The 17,944-nt window shown below is 40.8% G+C and overlaps 1 protein-coding gene across 1 annotated transcript in view; it reads right to left on the minus strand.

The window, feature by feature from the left end:
- The window catches only part of MYO3A (myosin IIIA), a 1,274,985-nt gene that overhangs the window by 1,143,188 nt on the left and 113,853 nt on the right, over positions 1–17,944 (minus strand). Inside the window, exon 3 of the mRNA XM_069211361.1 lies at positions 14,054–14,158. Coding sequence (XP_069067462.1) covers positions 14,054–14,158 — 105 coding nt within the window. The remainder of the gene's footprint in view (positions 1–14,053; positions 14,159–17,944) is intronic.

Below are 17,944 nucleotides of genomic sequence, written 5' to 3' on the forward strand. Positions count from 1 at the left end.
GGAGACCACGCCAAGGATGAAAAGTCTAACAGGAGGGCTTTGAGCACCGCCACCTTTTTATATACAAATTAAGCACTGGTGAGATAGTGTTAGGATTCGTACGAAAGTGATTACCAGTCTTCATGGGAGCAGAAAGATGCCCAAATCCCAATGCCCTTCCTAGACCTCTCCTCCCCCAGGTAGAGATTAAGGCCCATATTTATACTTTTTAGCAAAGCATTTGCGTAATTTTTATTTTCCCCACCCCCTTTCCCTCCTTGGTACACTCTTAGGCCTATATTTATACTTTTTTAGTGCCGCATTTTCCTCATTTTTTGATGCAAAAGCGGCGCAAACTTACAAAATACAATTATATTTTGTAAGTTTGTGCTGCTTTTGAAAAGTGGAGTACATTTTAATGAATAAAGTTACACCAGTACAATGACAATCCATCCAGTAGAACTGGAGTTATGGCTTTTTTATATGTTTTACTTAAAATAGTTAAAGAAGTAGAAGAATGCAGTACAAATCATGGTTATCTGGATGCGCTGACTAGGTCAAAGTCTAAAGTTTAGGTTGACCACAGGGGTGTGTGGGTCAGATAAAGGAGCCAGTTTTGTTGTGAGTCAAAGTTTTCCCTCTTAGTACAGTTTCCATGCAAGAGGCTCTCATTGATGGTGTCCGGCCGCAAGCTGGTTTCGGAGAGGGGACCATTGATGACATGATGCTGAAGTCTCAAGACTTGGTCAGAAGTTCCCGTTGGCAGTGTGGTCATCGGTGTGGTGAAGAGCTAGTCGATGATTGGAACTTCATGTTGGTACGAAATGAGGGACAGTTGTTGCTGAAGAGAAGATCTCCGATTCCATTTGGTGAAATCTGGGGCCTGTACCCGGGAAGATCACGTTGGGTGTTGGATGCAGGTTTTGCGCTGTCCTAGATGAAGTCTGCTTGCATTTGTAAGGAGACCAAGTATGGTTCTTTTTGGCACGGAGAGCCCAGAACCTCTCGTTTTTCACCTGCAGTCTACTTCTTCCAGTGTTGGGGGTTGGCGGAGTACACTCTAACACAATCCAGGATCCTGAGGGTCTCCTCTTAGGGGTTGAGGATTTACTCCAGCAGAAGCCAGCATGAGGGTTCAGGCAGGTTCGTTAGGTACTGGTCAACTAGGCAGTTGCACAAAAGGCCTCTGGAACATTGTTGTGCCCATGTAGCTGACAGAGGAGTTCAGTTAACTGCCCCTTGGAGTTACTTTTTGGGTCCTGGGTACATGACAAGCGGATCTAGAATTCTTTCAGGCTTCAGACATCAAGGAAGTCTCCACAAGTCCAGTGTGTTCTGGTGAGAGGTTCTAAGGGTGCCACTTTTATATCCATCGTCACTATGTACGTGGGCGGTCACTCTCTTTGTCTAAACCTAAACTAGTTCTGGTCAGGTCTTCGCTTTTCACTGGGTTTAGGTCCAGTCTACCTAGAGAGACAATGGGCAGACAGGCCCAGGTATGGGCTGGATTTCTCAGTGACAGTGCAGGAACTTTTCCAGGAAGAAGATGGGTACATTCCTCAGGCTAGCCTTTGAAGCTCAAGAAGGGTTAAGTACAACCCCAGACCATTCTGCTCAGGAGAGGCTCAGATATCCCCACATCAAGGCCCTTTTGTCCCCTGTCAGGAAGGAATACACATCACACTACAGGAAAGCCATTACTAGGCATGTGACCCTGGACACTGAAAGAAACGCACATTTGATTTAGGCAGGAACATGATTTGAAATATGCTTTGGTAGTTTTTCACTGCCAGGTCATGTAAAACTTAAGTACACATGTCCTGGTTTTTAAATACTTTACATCCTACTCTAAGAGCCTCTTACTTTAGGAGTGACATAAGTAGTTAAAAGGAAGGCTCAGGGCCAGCAAAAGTTTTATTTTACCAGGTCAAGAAGGTAGTTTTAAATTGCACTTCAGACTGCAGCGACAGGCCCGAGATGTGTCTTAGAGCTCTACATTGGTGAGCGGCACAACGTGTGCTGCATCCCACTTGTAGCACTTAAATTACAGGCCCCAGGTGCAGGTAATATCATTTACTAGGGACTCATAAGTGAAGTTCAATGAGCCAGTTAGGTGTATCCAAATTTGAGCATGTTTGTAAGGGAGAATACATTCATGTTACCACTGGTTGTTGGGAGTAAAGGTCATATGGCCAACAAAAATGGGTTCTGCAAAAATAGTATATTGTAGGCAAAACAATCTGGGACAATACCAGTAATGATGGTTATTGCCATCAATAATTCCCTCAAACAGTTGCCATTTTGTGTTTTTCTGATTCAAAACACACATGCTGATCCATAAAAATGACACCAAAAAAAATCAGTCTATGAACCAGCACAAATACAAATTTTAATTATCAAAAACCACAAAGATGATGCATCTTAACTGAACAGCTTTCCTCTAGCCCTATTTATGTTTAACCCTGAGTTCTGGTCTGCAAAATTGATCTTGTTTTATAATTATGCAATCCCGAATTAGAAAGTGGCTAAACAGGATTTTTCCAAGCTACAGGTACAACAACAAGTTTAATGGAACTATCTTTAATCATTGAAAAAACCCGGATTACACATACATTTGTATGATTTGTGGACTTTAAGTCCATATTTGATCATGTTCTTAGAAATAAGTGTAGCATTCTTACTCACACTGTCTCGAGACACATGCATCTGGGGACAGTGTGAAGTTAATGTTCAAAATGGAATGGTGGGTTTGAAATGGCAGAAACGAGCTGCCAGAGTCTGTTTAACAGCACCTCAGGGTGGTTTCTTACATTGAAAATAATTACCTTACCTTATTTTCCTCTGCCTGCACTGAGTGATTACTACATCAACTTTGGCTACAAGTCTGAAACCACTTTAGCGTTTTTAGACACAGAAAAACAGCCCATACATTGTTGACAAGGTTGAATGCATTTGAAATGTATTTTAAAGTCATAGGAGCATCAAGGTTAAGACCTGAGCAGAAAAAACTGTTATTACTGCATTCCATCGGATCTCAAAGCAGATCCATTTTAAAACATTTGCCAGAACGCGAGGATGTGGATAAATATCAAGAAATAGTAAAAAGGGTTGCAAAACAGGTTTGACTTGCCCAGTTAAGTTGTTTCTAGACATACGTTTTTCAGAAGAGTACAGAAACCTAATGAAGACGTTGACTCCTATATTTCACTCCTGCACAAACTGGCTTGTTGAGTGCCAATTTGAGAATTTCAGTGATACGCAACCGGTTCTTTAGCCACTGTGCAGACAAGAATAAATGCCCAAAATTACTAACATTAGGAAATCATCCGTTAGTAGACATCATTAGCATTGCTAAAAGTATTGAAACTTAATTTAAGTTGCCAGGAGAATTGCAGAATAGAGTCAGAGAACAGGTGGTACCACTATGAGAGAAGGAAGAGGGTGAGAAGGGAAAGAAACATCCACAGTCTCGACCTTCAAATCAGTTAATCCCCTTTTCCAAACAAACATGTGTTTCAGATGTGGGAATTCTTGTCACACCAAGAACGGGAGACCATGTCCAGCCAGGAATGTGTCATGTAGACTATGTTAAAAAATTGGGCATTTTGCAAGAGTGTGTCATGTCCAAAACCTGAGAAAGTTAAAGTCACAGTTTTGCCTGATGAAAGAGGCAGTGATACTGACAAACTAGTAGATGAAATGCAAGAGATGGTGATGGTTGTAGCAGACGATGGTGAGAAACGAGGATCTGTGTGAATGTGCAGATCCTTATCTGGATATTCAAGTTGGAGATAAAATGTTAAGACTGCTAGTTGATTCTGGAGAAAGGAGCACTATTATCACCTAGGAGTTGTTGCAAACTACATGGAATGATAAGCCATTATTGCCTCCTGACCTTCCACCTATAACATAAGAGGGATGAAGAATAGAACTTTTAGGATTTTTTTGAAGAGGCCTTGTGTTTTAAAGTGAGGCGCATCCATGGTAAAGTCTATGTTGCAGTCAAAGGGTTAAACATCCTCGAATGGTTTAATCAGGGGCTGTTTGGCGTAGTTCTAAGGCCTGGGGCAAAAGAACAAGTATTGGTAATGAGGAACACATCTGCGGTGGAAGATATCCTTAATCTCCATTCTGATGTATTTTCTGGTGAGCTTGGTACAATCAAAGGGTACAAACACAAAATAAAGGTAAAAGATGGTGCCATTCCCATAAAACACAAACTGAGGGGGTGCCATTCAGTGTGAGGGATGACTTACAAAAAATAATTAGAAGGTTTGGCTGAGCGGCGCATCATTGAACCTGTTGAATTGTTGCTTTGGCTCTCTCCTTTGGTTGTAGCCTGAATAAAAATGGCAAGTTTAGAGTATGTGTTGATCTCTGAGCCCTCAAGAAAGAGATCTAGGGAGACTGTCACCCCCTACCTAAAATTAGTGAAATGTTAACATTAATTGCTGGAGCCAAGATCTTTTTGAAACTTGACTTGGCTTAAGCATGTCATCAAGTTGAGCTGGAACCTGATCTCATCATTTAACTGTACTTGTTTCCCCTTGGGGTATATTTCAGTATTATTAAATGACATTTGGCTTGGCGGCGTCGGCTGTGTCACTGTTTCAGAGGGTTATGAGTACACTGCTCAAAGATGTTAAAATGTTGCAGTCTTTCAGGGTGATATTTTGGTTTATGCTCAGGATCAATGCATGCATGAAATTGTTGACTAATTGTCAACTGTACAGTGTGGTCTTAAAGAGAGATAAGTGTGAATTTTAAAGAAAAATACTGTTGGACATCTTGGCCATGTAATTTCAAGCTCTGTAATCAAACCAAAAACAGGATTATTAAGTATTGGGTGCAATTTTAGAAGTGCCTCCTCCTTCTGCAAAGCAGGAGTCAAATCCTTCTTAGAGTTGAGTGACTTTTATTCAAGATTCATTCCTGATTTTGCCTCTAATGTGAGACCCCAATGCTGAATTCAAATGGGATGAAGATTGCAAGAAAGCATCAGATGGGGTGAAATTTCAGATGTCGCATGTTCAAGCGCTCAAAGAATATTATCCTATTCTTGAATGTGTGTTGATAGTTGATGCCAGCAAGTATGGGCTGGGGACGATTCTAACACAAAGAAGCAGGAAAAGATGAGCAAACTATTGGTTTTGCATCCAGGGTACTTAGTAATGTTGAGTTACACTATTCAGTCTTTGAAAAGGAATTATTTTCATGCTGGTAGGCTGGGGAAAAGTTTCAGAGCTACTTGTGGGAAAAATGTTTTCTCCTTCAAACAAACCACAAACCGCTAGTGTCCATTCATGGTGCAAACAATTATTCAAATAACACTTCCAGGATAGCAAGATTTACAACATGGCTCCATCAGTTTTAATATAGAGGAAAGAACATTAGGGCAGACTATTTATCATGGTTTCCTGGCACTTCTAGTGTTGTTGAAGAAGGGTGTGCATCTGAAAGTTTTGCTGATGACATTGAAGACGAGAGGTGTTTTGTTGCCGCCATTGAATTAGGGCAAGTTTGTTCCTTTTCAGAATCGGAGTGGAACACAACCACCAGAAGATGAAAAAGAAGAAATGATTGATTGGTTAGGTAAAACCTTTACAATTAAAAGGCATTTAACATGCCATCAGTTCAAGAGTGCAATAAGAACATCAAATCATAAAACACTATAAAGTGATATATCAAATGTTGGTTAGCAGCAAAGCTTGTTTTGGAACTGAATACAGCTAACTGAATCAGTACTTAGCAGCAAAAGTGAGCACTCCATAAACAATTGTTAAATTACTCAAATTTAAAAGTATTAGAATCATAACAATACCATATTTTAAAAATAATATTATATAAAAGGAAAATACTGGCTTGCAATGCTAGAACTAATCTGAAAATGGAGAAACCCGTCAGGTCTCTTTCTCCCCAACCTATGGCATGTGTTAGATGATGTACCTGGAATAACATAGTGGCCGTGTTATAGATGCATAGTGTTAGATTTCCTAGGGCCCAGAAATGCTTAAGACCTTTCGGTCTAGATACTTCACAAGACTTCAGCTAATCTGCTTGTCAGTCCCATTAAAGCAGGCATAAGATTGCTGGCTTGCACTTACTTAAGCCTTTCTGATTCCCAATGGGTCGGAGAATGGTTTTTCAAATTTCCATATTGACATTGCAAATGCAAATCTCATGAATCAGGGTTTCAGGGGCTTGACCACAGAGTTGGCATAGACCTGACATACTTGGACTCTTCCATTGGGAAAGATACTAATAAGATGGCAGATGGCCCATTCTGAATTTCATAAAATCTTAATAGCTATGCCTAAGTATGGTGGAGGGGCTAGTTCTGTGTAAGACTAGACGGTGAGCCAGGCGTGCTGTCTCTTGGCAAACAGCTCCTTATCTGCTAGCTGTGAGCAGAATGTTCCATCGTTGTTGACTGTTGCTTTAGTTTGTTGATAAGAACTAAAAGAATTCCATTGGTCCAGATTACCTAGGGACTTAAGTCAGGTTTTCAGAAAGGCCCTAGCTGGAGAATTGGTCTACCCGTTCATTTCAGTCCAGAGAGGAGACCCTAATATAGCTGTATTTGCTTTTTTTACTTTCTACCACAATTTTATAAATGCATGCTCTCTCGCTATTGATTGCTTAATCAAACTGAATTCAAGGCGTACCTGTGCAGGTGAGGTATTAGCTGGAAAGCCAAATGACGGCAACCTTCTGATGCCTTTCTCCAAGTAGTTGCCATCTCTACCTCTCAGGGTTTTGCTGCTATAGGTGATGGTGAGAATTAACTTTGCCTGGATTATTTTCAGCAAGGGCAGGTAGGTTGATGAACAAGTAGCAGCTTTATTACGCTTGAATGCAAAGGCAAGGGAAAGAGATTTTCATTGTAACTGCTCCAAATTTGGTTTGTAAGTTCCCTTACTGTCGAGACCAGGTACTTGTATTCCTGCACATCTTCCATTTTGTCTGCCCCAAGGACCAAGAGTATGACTGCTGTGGTGACTTTCTGAAGGCCATGGTCTTTAATTTTTTCAGATTGATGGTCAATGCATTAGCAATGGAGTACTTAGCTGACATGTTCAAAAGCTGCTGAATGCCCAGTTTCGTTCGACTCTGGAGGCTCAAGTCCTCTGCATACATCAGACATAGCAACAGGGTGTTCCCCAATTTTGGTGCATGGTAATTAACTTGTGCTAAGGTGGATGGCAGATCACACAGAAAGAGATTGAAAGAGAGTTGGGGCAAGCACACAGCCCTGTTGTAAACCTTGATAAGTTGGAATTTCTCTCGAGATACAGAAACTGTTCCCAAGCTTGATCCTCACCCACGTACATGTGTGAAGAAGAATTATTGCTTTCACAAGATGGCTAGGAATGCCCGAGCTGGATAATTTGGACCACAGCTTGCCTAGCTACTTGATCGAAGGCAGCTTTACATTCAATGAATGACAAGTGGAGAGGTGCTTTGTGGTCCTACTGTAATCAAACAATAGCGATATCGCCAGTAGATTGGCTGATGTACCCACACCTTTTGAAAACCCTGTTTGGTTAAATGGGATTAGCTTCTTAGATATGTCCAGGTTTCCAATTCCTCCAAGAGGGAACCCGCAAATAATTCTGACTCTACATCCAAAAGGGCTATTAACCAGTAGCTGGCTGGATCATTCTCTGTGTCCCCTTTGCATATTGGAGTGAGGATTGAGCCTGTCCAAGAGCGAGGGATGGAGTTGGATAATATTATGCTTTCATAGAATTTCCAGACAGGTGGACCAAAGTGTTGTGTCCTCTTTAGAAAGGGCTGCTGGAATGCAGTTGGGTCCAAGAGCTCCGTCCCTCCAGCTTCTAGATATGTGCCATGCGATGACCTCTGCTCGAATGAATGGTGTGTTTAGGGTTATTACTGAGTTGTGACTCTCCTTAGCCTTACAAACAGTGAAGATCATATTTTGAGTTGATACAGGGCTTGAGCGTCCAAGGTGTTGGATTAGAACTAATCAGTTCCAAGATTTAGCACTAGTTTTGGCCAAAAGAGAGATTGCAATGACGTGGAAAGCAGCAGCAGGACCACACATACAAACATGGAGAAGGGAAGTCCTTAAGTGGGCTAAAGCCGAAGAGACAATTAGGCACAGGGAAGCGCAGAAGGGCCATGGCCCCATGGAACGGGCCAGGGCTTGGAGTACTCTGGTGAATGAATTGGTACAGCACGGAGAGGAAGCACTGGATGCCTGACTGCTTTGAACGACTACTGACCTGGCAGCGCAACCCCCACAACACCTCACACTTTGCAAGGAAGCAATAATACACTCAGACAGGGACATACTGCCCATATACATGAACGGAACATATAACCTGTCACCCCACAAGGAGCTACAGTCTCCTAGACATTTACTGATAATCAGCACTCACCCGGCACTCGAGCGGCAATTGGGAAAGATAGGGGGAGGTATGATTCCCTTGGGGAGTGGAATACACTATAGCAGCAGGCGAAAGGCTTTATATGCTATTACTCGTCACTGGCCTTACCTTAACTGAAAATTAATGTACAGTGTAAGATTTCATGACAGTTGCGATTGTCACTCCGGATGATGACTAGAACATCTAACGATTAGATACACCACCTTCAACTGCTGTAATTCACCATCATGGACTCTAAATGCCCTCCCTGGGAGGAAATGTTTTGTATATCGAATTCTTTATTGCATATCAAAAACCAATAAAAAGATTTTAGAAAAAAACAACAAAAAAACAAGGTGTTGGATTAGAAACTGAGACCAGGACTCTTCAGAGATGCTAACTGTGGCACTTGATTGGGGTACGTTGTTTAAGCTGTTCACTACCTTCCAAAACCTTGCATGTCTGTTTCCCTTGAGGTCACTTAGGAGCTTGATCGATAGATTAGCTGCAGCTTCTCTTTTCAGTTCCACAGGTGTTTCCTGGGTGCTGCCCTAGCCATGACTAGGTGCTTCCTAAGCATGACATCAGTAGGGTTTCATTGGTATTGTCATAGGGCACAATTCAGGCCCCATTTGAATGACTTAGTCTCCCAGCTTTTTAGTAGCCCAGGGGGGGTCCACTATAGTGCCTCGGTTTGATTACCTGAGGTGAGCTGCATTTCACAAGCTCTTTCATGAATTGCTCCCAGGCCGCTTGCACAGAGCTAGTGCTATGTTGAGTTGCAAACTCACATATATTGTGCCTTCTCTGATAAGTCAGCTATTGTACCTGCTGACCATTTGAGGTTTTCTTTTCCATTTATTGTATGGGTTACACTTTGTAGAGCATCAGTTGACTCATGATGATTTATCGCCAGGGTGTAGAGTAATTCTAGCAGTAAGTGGTCGCTCTTACTTCACACGCTGATCTGAAAACTGTAGACTAGGTGAAATAGGTGGCACAAGAGGACTGCCAAGTCAATTAGTGCATGCTTTGCCTTTGTAAAAGGAAAAAGACAGTGGACAATCTGTTGGAAAACCTCCGTAAACGGCACTCGGATTAATAAATTCCAGTTGGGCAATAAGGGATGTACCAAGTTTATTAGCTCTAAAAACTGCTTTGAACTTGCTCCGGGATCTGCCAGAAGGAGTTCTGAGCCACCAGGACCTCATCATCAGGAACTGCACCCAGCAAATTCATATTGATTCCCCAGAGAGGATTATTTCAGAGGGGAAGGGGCCATACTGTAGCTCAACAACCTCCTTAGACAGATGTTCAGTAGCTGCCAATTTAAACTCCTTCTTCTGCAGAATGTAAATGTTAATGACGGTAAGATTGAGCCTTCTGGAGCCCCACGTCTGGGAGAGAAACGCTGTTGATAGGCTATTCCAAGTTGTCAAATGTTTTTTATGAGACCCCTGGATAGCGGTGTGGATATAGTTTGCAAGGCCACAACTTGGACGGCCATGATGAACCCTTTGTGAAGCAGGAACAGAATAACAGATGCACCCTGGAATCATCGGAGCTGCTTCTGCCCATGTTTCCTACAGCATAATTATTTGAAAGGAAAGTGAATTATTCAATGTATCCTGATCTGTAAACTTATCAAGGAAGCCATCAACATTCCAAGAACATTTGTGGAGGATCTCACGAGGTCCAGAGGAAGCTTTTGCTGAGTCAGTTATTCATACTTGTCTTAATGGTTGATTCAGGGTGCTTGGAAGCCAACTTTGGGGGCATCTTGCAAAGGCTGAGGCTGTGGTGACTTGCTACATGCACCTCTTAGAAAAGACAGCCACCAACGAAGGTGAAATGTTACAGTTGGTTGCTGCATATACCAAGGAGGGCTGGCCGCATGAGAAAGAGTTGGAGTCAGGTATTCAAACATAAGTGGCTGATGAGTTATTTTTGGAAGATGGTTTGATTGTATGTGTGGGTCAATTAGTACCTCCAGAAAGACTCAGGTAATGCATATTGGAAAGTGCTCACGAGGGACATTTAGGTGCTATGTTCACAAAACGCGGAGTTCGGTCTGCATTTTGGTGGCTGCAGATGGACAAATAATTAAATCATTTGGTTAAGAGTTGTGTTGTAAGACTCTCAAAACTTCCACCGCCCATTATTCCCTATTGAGTGTCCCACTGGGCCTTGGATAAAGCTAGGAATTGACATGGTAGGACCATCAATTCCCTCCCTGTTCAGTTGTGGTATGCTATAGTCTTAGTGGATTACATTACTGGCCTGAAATAAGGTTTGTTGGGGTATCAGATTCCAAAGTGGCTTTGAATTCTTTTGAGGATGTTTTCTTGAGAGAAGGCTTTCCAGAAATGTTTGTGTCTGATAATGGTGCTCAGTTTACCTCATCTGACGTAGAAGAATGATTAAAGAAGAGCAGTATAGTGGACCTAAAGAGCTCTCTTGGTCTGGTTGAACAGTTTAACTGTGTCCTGTGTGAATGTGTGTGATGGGCCTTGTACAAGAGATGTGATATAAATATTACGGTCCAAAGTGTGTTGTGGTTTCATAGGACTACACATCAATCATCCACCAATGTTTCACCATTTGAGTTGCTCAGGGGAAGGAAGCCCAATACTCAGTTTCACCCTGCATGGATGTTAAAGGGGCTAAAACAGTATGTATCTGTTGAAAACATTGACCCTATTGCAGGGAAGAATATCACTGATGCACAATATAAACAGAAGGAATATTATGATTGTAAGTATAGTGTGCATGTTCAGCCTGTTGTGGGGGATTAGGTATGCATAAACAATGTTCTTATGTCAGAAAGGGGGGGTTATAAGTTCTCTGATGCAGTTCTGATTGATAATGTTTATGGTAATGCTGCGCATGTTGGTGGACGTCACTGGTGGTATTTAAACAAAATAGTCCAGGTCTCCCCAGAACCAGTTAAACGACAAAACCTATACACCAGGTTACAGGGTCTTCAAGGAAACTCTTCTGGTCAGGTGGAAAACAAGGTGGGAGTTTCTCACCCTGTACACAGGAGTTTGAGGGAATGAAGGGTACCTGCCAGAGACAGATGCATCTGGTTTTGTCTGCTATAAACAGAATAATCTTTTGTTATGCCATTCCAGTGATCACATATGACTGGCTATTTCTCGAATGTCATACTGCTGTACTTTATTACATTTATAGGTGTTCTCAGGTTATGATATCAGGCTACATGGGGTGTGGGGTGTTATCGTTTTACTAAGCTTAAAAATGAGGACATGTTTTTATCATAATCTGTTTTGCTTTTGTATTTCTTTTAGCTTTATTTCTGGATTAGTTTATTATAGATATATATATATAGTTAGTGAAGGAAAAGACCCATGTAGTATTCCTAGTCACACTGTCTCGAAACAATGTGAAGATAATGTTCCAAATAGAATGCAGATTTGAAATTGGCAGCTGGAAACAAGCGGACAGCTGTGTTTCAGTGTGACAGCAGCTCAGGGTGTTCTTACATTGAAAAGAAATACATTACCTTATTTTCTTCAGCCTGCACTGAATGATTACTTCAATAAGTCATGGGAAAAGTGTCTCTTTGAGGAATACCAGTCAGGTTGCTTAGGGTCATGCAACTATTGTACAATAACATCTGGACGCGAGTCAAGATCTGTGTTAGAATCCATGTCTCACAGAAGGCCTCTACAACCGTCGGACTGAAGCAGGGTTGAGTGCTTGTACTGCAACTATATACTTTATATATAGCTGACCTCTCAGTTGAATTAGAGTCAATAAATGTGCATCCCCCAAAGCTCAGCGGACAACTAATATTGAATCTGCTAAATGAGGATGATGTAGTGCTTGCAAATAAAACCCAAATAGGTCTGCAGTGGCTTTTTGACAGGTTTCATACCTGTACCATTTACAATAAATTATACATTAATCTCAGCAAAACCAAAATAATGGTCACAGATAAAAAGATAAAAAAGGCAACATGGTATTTATAAGATGGCCAAGTTCAGGAGGACTCAAAATACAAATATTTGAGAGTGATTGATTGTACAGGATAATTTCTTCTACAAAGGTTTTCTAATTCCACTAAAGCCAGTGGCTTAATGCCAGTTTTCACCACTTTTTGCAAAACCCCACATTTTGACCCATGTTGAAAGTTATCAAGGTCATGTTGCTGCCTACTATCAGCTATGGCTGCAAAGCGCTGGGCAGAAGAGAATATTTAACACTGGACAAAATCATTACATAATACTTGTTAACAACAATAGGGCCTTCTGAGATCCGCACACCCAGTGCAAGTCTAATTAAATTTGGAATAATTATAATAGATGTTATCCCAAAGCAAGGGCTTTTAAAAAAAAAAAAAAAATGCTTTCACAGGCTCATAACAAGAGATCAATCACTAAATCAGCTTCTCTGGACTGATATCAACGGTAGTGGTGTCAAATCTTCTGCTAAATTGGATTTGGAGGACTTACTAACTAATCTACAAATAAGTGAACTTTGGAATTCGACAATCACTTTAAGAGATTTTAAAACACTTCTCAACATAAGCATGCAGAAATTATCTTATAACCAGGACAAAAATGTCCTGGCAAAACTGACACATGCTTGGATGATTCTAAACAATTATACTTCTTTGCACAGGCAATTTTACTTTGACATGGCACTCAAAATGTATGAACCAAAAACATACGGCATATTGCTTTGGCAGTCTCCTGACAATTTACTATATCCCATATTAGAACATTGGATTGTTGAGAACTCTACTGAAGACAATAGAGTGGCTCTGGGCTTATAAAGGCTAGTGTAGGCCTTCTGCTCCAACATTCCAATGTTTGTCATTCTGTTTCTCCCTTTTAATTTAGAACAATATACGCTTAGTGGGTGAAACGTTCCAATAGCCTCATAGCCCTTCTGTCTTGGGGTACACCAGTTGGTAAAAGCACTCACCCTGGGTATACACTCTTGCCTGTGGCTTGGTCTTATAACTCAGGTTTAGGGCTTTTAACAACTGGTATAGCCCTAAGCTGCAGGCTATAAGCTATAATGCATAAATTTTGTGTAATATAGCATTAAAGAGAGAAAAGATTTGTTAAAACAACCCCGTGCTATGATGAACATTCGCACGTCGGACTTGTTGCACATGTATTTATTTGTTTAATCTTAATGATGCCATTTTGAATCTACAATTTGTCAAGTTCTTTTCATTGGCAGAGACTTAGTTTCAATGTTTTACATAAAATTGTGACTATTTTGTAATGGAAAAATAGTGTGTAATGAAGTGCAATGAGTTTGTTATTAAGAATGAATAAACACATCTGAATTTGCGCAAAACTGAACATAGATTGTTTAGTGTGTATCAGGTGTTTTTTGTCAAAATTAAAAGTATGTGCTATTTTTTCAGAATAATAAAACACTTTTAATACCCTCAAATATGCACCCTGTGTTTTCTATTATATTTCCCAGCAGCTTTTATCTAGCAGATTTAATTTGTTCTACTGTTAATGATGTTTTCATTTAAATTTTTGAATATTGGAACGGTGGCTCTGTCAGCAGAACAAGGTTGTTCAACTAATTGAATATAGTGTGAAATTTCTTCATCATTTCTTTTCTGCTGTATTTAACACAAACATTATAAATATTCTGTAGTTTATGGTGTTATTTTTATATCATCTTACCATCAGAGCTTCATGTAAAATGTAGGAAATTATTCCTTCATTCATTCGTTCACCTCTCTTCAGAAGTCCTTTTGCTAGATCAGACACAGATCCTCCACTGCAAAGCTAAAGAGACACAGGATGGTGAAACACAAGGTGGATGCTTAATGTGGAAATCATTGCAAAGAGATCTACTTAAACAGTATACAAACAATTGAAAATTCTTGATTTGCCCGATTTAAACTCTGAGTTTCAAATATTCAATATTGATCTGTGCAATCACCCACCACTTGTCATATCTAGGATACAGACAGTAATTACTTCACTTCCTAGTACTATGTCTTCCTGCTTCTAGCTAAAGTCCTATTCTGGCTACTTTAATACTGTGGGCAAAATAAGTTGCAACATTCTACTTTCAAAGCAAACACTGCCATCACTCACCTTAGGATCTATGACATTGTTTTCTCCACAATGCCTATGCCAGGCCATCTGACGTATGTTCAGCTGTAGGGACAAGCTGACTGTATTTCATTCACAGACACCTTGAGCCACAAAGCAACTCTTCTATGCTGCCTGCAAGCCTCAAAGCATTGGAGGAGTCCCAAAGCCAATCTCAGAAACATATTATAACAGATCTCTAACTGGATGACATTAGAGAATTTTTCCATGTGGGAATCAATCTCCTATGTGAAAGACACCTACCTTGTTCTGCACTTCAATCACCCGCTATCGAAGCATCAGCACACTCTCCAGTTCTACTTGCCTGCCATTTACTCCTGGATGAGTAGCAATCAGTTAAAGCTCAATACCAACAAAAGTGCAAATCAACTAGTGTAACCATGCTTTTTGTTCCAACAGGGTAGAACTTCTCATTTTCCTTTCCCCAAGATCAAACACCTTAGTTTGAATTTTAAAAAAGAGCTACCTCTGGGGGCATAGATGGTCTCTATGGCCTCCTCTTCTTCCCATCATATAAGAATGTAAGGCAATTATACCTCCCATTCTTGGCACTTAGAGACTCTTGCACTGGGATCTTGTGTCCTCTCCAGATGAGTCTCTGGAAACATTCATTACATAGGGATCTCAACAAGACTGCTCAGGAGGTTTAAACAAGTCCATAATATGATGGTCAAGCTATTCATACAAGTTGTTGTAAGACCCTAAGATACTTTATTGAGGATTTGTTAATGTCATCTTCTTTTATAGGGCTTTCTTTCTATTCTTCCTTACTAGTACATATGTTTTGCTTATCAGCGCGGCCAGAATACCTACAGTTATCCACACTGCAGGACTAGGGATAATAATATGCAGCATACCTCTAAGCTCCATGTCTTTCTGAATGGGGAAAATAGGTAAACAGTCACACCCGACCACATTCACACAAAGTAGAAGCAGTCACAATCAGAAGCATATAAATGCATCCAACTCTTTTGGCCTTGGCCACTTGTGCTGTACGCTGATCTGTCTATATCTGAAAAATGCAGACCACCCTACTCAAAACAAATGGGAGCTTCACTGAAGAGAAGACATACATCATGGTCAACTTTGTAGCTGACCTATAAAGCAAACACAACATGGTCTGCCCCAATGCTCCCACAGTGGAACGGCCTGGGATGAGCTGGATACTCTCTGCATCTGCCGAAGCAGAAGTGGAGGATGTTCCTTCTCTCACACCGCAGCAACCTGGAACCTCCGGACTATCACCTCACTTCCAGAATTCCACATGGCCCTCAAGACCTTGCTGTTCGAATAAGCCTCCAAGACCTGCAAGCTCCTGGATACTCTATCGGGTGATTAGCCATGCTTTATAAATTCTGATTGATTGACTGAAGTGAAAAATTACTCCAGAAACTCTAGAGAAAAGGGTGCCTTCCTACTCACATCATCGATGGAAGTAAGTGAGCCAGTGGTGATCAAGGATTCTTTCCTTTGAAATATTCCCCAGATAATTAAAATCACAAGAACTGATTTCCTTAACACGAGAACTCCTTGATTCATCTGTCCATGTCTGTATTTCCCCCACCAAAGCTACATGATACTATCTCACGTCCTTTATCACTTAGACTATGCTAATGGACAATACTTAGGAGATCATTTATTCCTAGTATGATGACTTGAAATGAAAATCCAGCAGTAATACATCCCTACCTTATGTCTGTATGGGTTGTACCATAGGACATATGACAAAAATATAGCTATACAAAAACATTGTGGCCTAAATATCAAGAACCAAAATATTGTTAAGGTAAGTATTTATAGGGAAGAATGGAGTTAATATACTTAACACTACATCTACATACCATGAACATATTTATAGTCAAGGTACATATTTTGGCCACAATATTTTCGTAACATGATATTTAGTCCATGTTAGCTGTGTAGTACACCACCTGTGCAACCACATCACACCATCCTTCCACTCTTCACTTGCAACGTTTGGCCTGAAACTCCTCCTTTAAGGCAGGATGCATTTCACATTGACAATGCAGAGTGACTTGCATATGAATAGGAACCATCTTTCGCTCTAGCAATCTTGAAAGACACTCACAGGTTAGCATGACCTCTGTCCAATGCAGGAAGCACAGTTATGGAATTCTTAATTGGGAGCACCTTTCTGATCATCAGCACGTCCTAACAATCCAGCCCACAGAGCAACGTTCCTCCGCACAAGTCCACCTTACAGTGTAGCTTGTCATCCGTCTGACAATGCACTTTAGTATTGATGAAGCAGAAAATGAAGGTTTTACATTTATTAGAGCGTAAACGTAGTGTGAAATAATCATGTGTGACTTTAACCGAACTAATAAAGATTGTACGGGGACAAAATGTGCCCTCAGAGTAGTTTGCCAACATTTATACGCGTGCTTTATATAACGTGGTGTACTAGAATTGCACTAATCCGACATAATCATAAACGTGTGCTACGATTTGCTTGTTTGAAATGTTTTAGCTTAGCATTACTTTAGTGGAGGCTTCGGCCTAGTTGCCCGGTCTCACGGTTTAGATGCTCGTATTTTTCCAATGTGCTAATAAACGTGTATTTTTGCTTGAAGCTGTACTTTTCCACTGAGATCGTTCACATGCTTATCTTAAGGTTTCGTGCCAGCCTGGCATATTTTCTCTTTACTCCAAGGTCGATCTGCAGGTGCGGACAATGGAAGCTCTGAAAGTGAGTTAATTGGCATAAAATGTTGCAACTTGCGTACCCATCTCCAAGGATAATGTATGCTTAAGTAAAAGCTTGAGAACTGTCGTTTTTGATTGGACAATTTGAAGCTAACCTATGAACCCTCCAATGGAAGACCCTACTGGATTCAAACTGTTGTCTATAAAAACCAGGTGCACGAGAAGAAATTAGATCATTACAGCCATTACCAGCTCGATACCCGCCATTTTGCAGACTTCGTAGCTATTATGGCCCACTTTGCTGCGACGCCATTTTGAGAGACTTTGATGCTTTCTCTAATCGAGAGAAAGAGACTTTAAATGATTCTTGCCCTAGAGACTTTAACTTTGATTTGTCCCTTTGCATGAAGTAGTAGTTCTACCTTGCCGCCGTGAGGCAATTGCCCCGTCCACCCCTGCCCCTTTGCCCCGTCCTATGCTGATCGAAACGGTACCCATGCTGATCGAGAAACGGTACCTGTGAGACGAAGACTTCCTTGAATGCTGATCGTAATTGGTAAATATGAAAGGAAATTGTAAAATTGCATTGTGTTTCTTTTAGGTAACCAACTGCTGATTTTGATAAGAGCCCTAGTTAGGAGTTTTTCTAAATTAATGTTGCTAAATTGTTTTTGCATGAAGTCCCACATGCCGATGCTAATTTGAGGTTAGACAAGGATTCCTTATGTCGCACGCAATTTGAGATCTTGTTATGCTGACTAAATGTATGCAATTAGTTCATTACAG

Source organism: Pleurodeles waltl, chromosome 10 (assembly GCF_031143425.1).
Source record: "Pleurodeles waltl isolate 20211129_DDA chromosome 10, aPleWal1.hap1.20221129, whole genome shotgun sequence".
NCBI classification, from domain to species: Eukaryota; Metazoa; Chordata; class Amphibia; order Caudata; family Salamandridae; genus Pleurodeles; species Pleurodeles waltl.